This window comes from Abramis brama, assembly GCF_963993115.1.
Source record: "Abramis brama genome assembly, chromosome: 1".
NCBI classification, from domain to species: domain Eukaryota; kingdom Metazoa; phylum Chordata; class Actinopteri; order Cypriniformes; family Leuciscidae; genus Abramis; species Abramis brama.
Genome location: NC_139963.1, coordinates 11,383,105 through 11,389,104, shown reverse-complemented (window position 1 = coordinate 11,389,104; position 6,000 = coordinate 11,383,105). Strand labels below are relative to the sequence as shown.

The window sequence follows — 6,000 nt, the reverse complement described above, 5'->3', positions numbered from 1 at the left end:
TGTGCAAAAATATAATTTTGTCAATGTTTTGGAGAACACAAGCATATCAATGGCTTCAAAACTAACAGACATGGACTAAAAGCCAGAAAACTCTAGTTTGTCGTTCACAGGGTGTTGAACTGAGTCTCGTCCTGCTCTGCTGGGTCTGTTAGTCTGAAGAGGGTTTAGAAATGAAATCTAAATAAAGTAACAGCACACTTGTGTGTGAACGAGGAGTCCAGCTGCTGTGAGGTGTGTGTGTGTGTACGAGGAGTCCAGCTGCTGTGAGGTGTGTGTGTGTGTACGAGGAGTCCAGCTGCTGTGAGGTGGAGTAGAAGAACATGAGGAGCTCAAGTGTGTGTGCGTTAGAGATGCTGCTCACCGCAACACTTTAAAGACATTTATAGAGTATTTAATGACTGAGTTTCCACTGCGACACACACACACACACCATATACAGGAGCTCATGCTGAGACATTATGCTTGAACATGATCTTTACACACGTTCATCTCTTTAAAGAGATTTAACAAATGCTGCAAAGCTGCTGAGTCGAGTTAGTTTGATTATTCAGAGAACAGTAGAGCTAAACTCTCTCTGTCATCTTGTTTTCTCTCGCTCTCCTCTGAGTGTTCAGATCCTGCTGGTTTATTTACCCGTATTTTCCAGACTATAAGTCGCATCAGTCTAAAAAAATGCGTCATGAAGAGGAAAAAAATATATATAAGTCGCATTTATTTAGAAATTTATTTCACAAAATCCAAGACCAAGAACAGACATTTAATCTGGAAAGGCAAGTTATTCAACTACACAGTAGCACACAGAACAACAGGCTGAATAGGTGTCCGGTATGTTAACGCAACACATTAACAGTTCTTCAGCTACACAATAGCATAAAGAACATACACCTGGGAGGCTGAATAGGCTAAATTAACATAAGCCAGCGAGTCCAACAAGCAAGTTACCAGTAAACAAGTTCACCAAGCTCCCGCGACCTCATTCCACATCATTTTCTTCATCCTTGGTGTCGCTTCTGAACAACTCCGCCATAGAGCGCCTCTCGCGGCTGTAGACGGTAATGTTTTCTCTTGGTTCATCTCAGTCTGAATTAATTTTGATATATAAATCGCACCTGACTATAAGTCGCAGGACCAGCCAAACTATGAAAAAAAGTGCGACTTATAGTCCGGAAACACAGACATTGGCTTTTGTGGCTGTCACTCCATGTCTGGTCCAATATGAACATAAGAGTTACATCCACTTTTTAATAACTACTCTTAATATACAGCATGTGAACTCGTAGCACATTTTCTGTTTGGATTATTCAAATGATCAAATACATTTGCTAGAAGAGCCCACTGAACTGAATATACTAATGCACTGTGCTTGACTTGGACGATTGGCAAATTTTTAAATTAAATAAAAAAAATTTAACTCGAAACTGAATAATGCAAAATAATTAATTTCCGAGATGAAAACTGGACTCTGAATTAAATATGAATTATAATGAGGTCATGTGACAATATTCTACTTTTTGAAATGTTTATTGTCGAATAATGCCTACTGATTCACTTAATAAAATAGTATTATATTATATTATTACACATTCCTACTTGATTTGTTGGATTAAAGCGAATGGAGAGGAACTGCCTCACTCGAGCCTCAGTGACGGCAGGATAGTGGAGCTCATGTTGTGTTTCTCTAGTATTCGCTGCTGTGTGAATAATGTTTGTCTCCCTCTGCTGGATTGAGTGGATCAAACCTTCAGCCCGATCACACACTTGAGATTGAGGACTGGAAAAGACACCAGGAGTGACTTTACAGTTTATGATCATGGCAAATGCTTTCTTACCGATGATGAACAAAAGACAAACGCAAGACTGTTAAAGCAACAATCATTGCTGGAGAAACAGAGACTGAAACTGCAGAATCACAAGGAGAAGAGACTCATCATTTATAGTTCAACTACAGCAAATCTACCATTTTAGAAGATACTAACAACATTTACACCAATATCATTTAAAATATATAACTATTGGATGGATAATGAAAGTTATTTCTGCTATGAAAGCTTAATATAGGATGAACATTTATATTCACACTAAATACATCTAAAACATCTAGAAAACGTATTCATATTTATAACTAACATAAAGTGTAGTGATGACAGCAGAACATTTATTTGACATTTGGTATTTATTAAACATAAAAAAGTGTTAAGCGTGTTTAATGATTAGAGAAACAGAAAATAAAGAGATTGATGCAGTGTGTGTTTCCAGCTGAACATCCAGTCAGACGGAGTTTGATCATCATTGACTCTCCTGCGCGCGCACACACACACACACACACACACACACACACACACACACACACACACACACACACACAGATGAAACCAAACCAGAGCAAACAGAGACTGATCCAGAGTCAGAACACACTCATGAGCTGTTCGTTTAAGAAAGTCTTCCTGCTATTGGAAATAACAAATCACATCTGTTAACCTGAACAATCACTTCTGTACAGAAACTATTATACATATTATAGTTAGTTTTATATGTGATTCAGTGAAAGAGAAAGAAGCATTGTCGTCTTTTTTCTCAGTGTCGTCACCGGAGTAGATGAAGTATGTTATGAATGATGTTTAAAGAAATGCATTTAATAAAATAAGACATCTGATCTCTCATTAAGAGCATTTCTCATTTATTTCAGAGAAAAGAGAAACACTAAATATAAAATACACTTGAGACACTGATTAATATACAATTTATTATAAAGTTTCAAACGGAAATACATGATGACTGCTATATAGATTTGAACTTAGTTTTAATAATTTTTTAGAATGTTTTAACAAAATACTAGACAAATCAAGTTTGTAACGTATTAATATATATTTTGTCAAATTTAAATTCTTCAAAGGAATGAATGTGCAGCAAGAGTCAAATCAGATTTAATACAGTCTAGAGTTCAGTCATAAACACGTGTTTCTCTAGCAGTGCTTCTGAATGCCTGAGACCCGCAGTGACGGATTAATTGACAGCTGCTGTCAGACTCTAAAATGGAGAGTGGCTCACAGGGTCGCAAGACGACGTAAAGTACAACTGCTTCTGCATCTGATGAGTTTTATCGAGTTGATGTCAATAGCGCGCATATTCATATTTTTCTGCTGTGTGGAAAAAAATCCAGCAAAATGCGCCGGCGCGTTTGTCGACCCAAGATTAACTTTAGCCTAACCATAAATTGTGATTATGTATATGATCACTCACATCAAGACGCCGCTGCGGTGGTGGAGTCCATGCAGGAGGAGTAGCGTTTGGCACTGCGTCGCTTTTCAGCGCGAGCTGTGTGGAGAAGCCCATTTCCACCTCAGGTTGCACACTTGAGCTCCACTGGCGCCTAATTTCCAAGTCTTCTGGAAAGCTATGCAGTCCAGCAGTGCTGTTGCAACCAGCAACACTACACCTACGTACCCTCCTGACCACTGTACTATACAGATAAATCTATGCTAACTTGAAGCTATCCTAACTCATGCAATACTATGCGTGGTGAGCTCGTACCAAGGGAGGGCGTGGTGAACTGGAACCTGCCTATGTCACGCAGCACCGCAAGCATCCAATAGGAAAATTCAACTGCAGTAGCCACCATTCAACCTGAAGAGGGCAGCACAGACGTTTTTACACCATATATTGTAGAATTAAAACACTTTATACCCAAATGTCAAAAAAGTTACTCGAATCACTGAACAGCACTAATAAAGCCCCATTCTTACAGATCATTAACTAAAAAAAGTTGGTTTAGGGTTTAGTTACCCTTTAAAGAAACAGCAAAAACCCAGAAAACATCCTGCTGATATTCTTAATATGATCAACAAGATCTTCAAACCAACATCAACAAACATTCAGACACAACACACACACACACACACACACACACACACACACCCACAACAGGACAGTGAGTTTATACACTGATCACAGAAAACACACACAAGAAAAGAAACAACAAGAACAGCAACACTGTTTTTTAATGCGTGTTACACCGTGTCCTAACTACACGCGACCCGACGCCGCGACACGCGATAAAAGGTATCTTTTCCATGTTAATCAGAGTTTTTGTCCTAACCAGGCGCGACGGCGACACGCGACGTTTCTAATTTAGAAACGGTTTCTATTTTTCTGCGACGTCGCGCTGGAACAACAAACACAATGTGCGGCAATGATAATCTCAGGTACTGTTTATGTGCTTTATTTAATGTTAAAAGCGTGAAATGTGACTTTGAATATCATTTAGTGCTCCAGCTTTGTAGCTGTAAAAGCAACAATGGACATATTTCACCTCAGATCTTGAAATTAAACAAATGGAAACATGAACGTTAAAACTGTGAACAAACAAGTGTATTATTTGACAAAGATTGTTTTAGTAACTCAGTAGCCTATGCATTTTTAAATGGTGTAACATTTGTGAATTAGATTGTGTAGCTACTTATCCATTTTCTTGCGAGTGCCGTCAAGTTTACTCTCTAGTGTTGTGCACTTGCCGCGAGACTCCGCCCACACGCTGTTCTGATTGGTTGTGATTTTTGATTGACGTTGTGGCGTCTCACAGTCGCGTCGCGTCTAGTGTGGACAGACACACTGCCTGTCGCTGGAATTTTATCGCGTCGCGTGTAGTTAGGACACGGTGTAAGTCTGTGTTTGTGTGCCAGTGTGTGTTGTGTGTTTCAGTCAGTGTGTGTTAGTCAGTTGTGTGTGTGTTTAATGTGACACAGAGACACTGAAGAGTTATTAAAAAGTCTAAATCCAGCATAGAGGGGTTCGGTGAATGTGTGTGTGAATGTGTGTAAGTGTGTGAGTGTGTGTGTGTCAGAGACACTGTAGAAGGACAGAGTGCCGGCCGACACGTCCACACACACTCCTACTCTCTTACAGGATCCTGAACCAGCAGAAACAGCAGTGGAGTTATTATTGTGACGGACAGTGAATCTGTGATCAGAGCATTCAAGACTCCAGGACTTCTGATTATCTCCAAACCCACAGTCACTCCATCCTTTTCTCTGGATTCCTTTATATGACACTGATATTCCAGGATAAGCTCCACTCCATTCAGCCTCCCAGTAACAGCGTCCAGTCAGACTCTCTCCACACAGAACCTGAGGACGCTCTTCAAATCTCTCTGGATGATCAGGATACGACTGACTCTCTAACACACGCGTCACCTTTCTGTTCTCCTCAGACAGAACGAGATGAGAGTTTGCTGTGTTTGGATCCAGTGTGAGATCAACGGCATCTGAACACAAGAACACACATTACAACAGCAACATTTACAACTAGATCAAAAAGTTCAAGACAAACTTTGATGTTGTTGACATATGAAAGACTGGCCAGAAAGTTTTGAAGGAAATGATAGATAGATAGATAGATAGATAGATAGTTAGAACTATCATCAGCATATAGATGAAAGGATACTCCGTATTTATTAAAAATGGAAGCCAGAGAGGTAGCATATACAGGGTAAACAATACCGGCCTGAGGATTGATCCCTGTGGGACTCCACAGTTTAGAGGTACACTAGAGCAGGGGTTCCCAAACTTTTCCATGTCAAGGCCCCCCAAATACCACTAGGTTCTGGCCAAGGCCCCCCGTATTGAACCCATCGACAATACTACGGCACGGCACATGCAGAAATAAATAAATAAAACATCTAGGTGAACATCAGATTATGTGATGGTGTTTGATACCAGCCAATCAGAAAGATGAGATGCACCGATTACAATTTTCAAGGCAGATTACGATTTTTCATTGAGTTTGACCTGCCGATACAGATTTAAGCCGATTCTGATTTCATTTTTTCTAACCACTTTACAGCACACACAAATATGTATTATATATATATATATATATATATATATATACCCAGCCAGCACAGCCATGTGGGGCCCAAATGGGTTTGACCTGGGTTATCTAACTGGGACCCAGCCAGTTTTGCACCCAGTTTCCATGTAGGCCCCACATGGATTTGCCCAGATG

The 6,000-nt window shown here is 39.9% G+C and overlaps 1 protein-coding gene across 1 annotated transcript in view; it reads right to left on the bottom strand.

Moving 5' to 3' along the window:
• Nucleotides 1–4,711: 4,711 nt before the first annotated feature.
• LOC311086380 (NACHT, LRR and PYD domains-containing protein 12-like) overlaps nucleotides 4,712–6,000 on the bottom strand; it is a 78,278-nt gene continuing 76,989 nt past the window's right edge. The window contains exon 10 of the mRNA XM_084119246.1: nucleotides 4,712–5,260. Coding sequence (XP_083975372.1) covers nucleotides 4,713–5,260 — 548 coding nt within the window. The 3' untranslated portion in view covers nucleotide 4,712. The remainder of the gene's footprint in view (nucleotides 5,261–6,000) is intronic.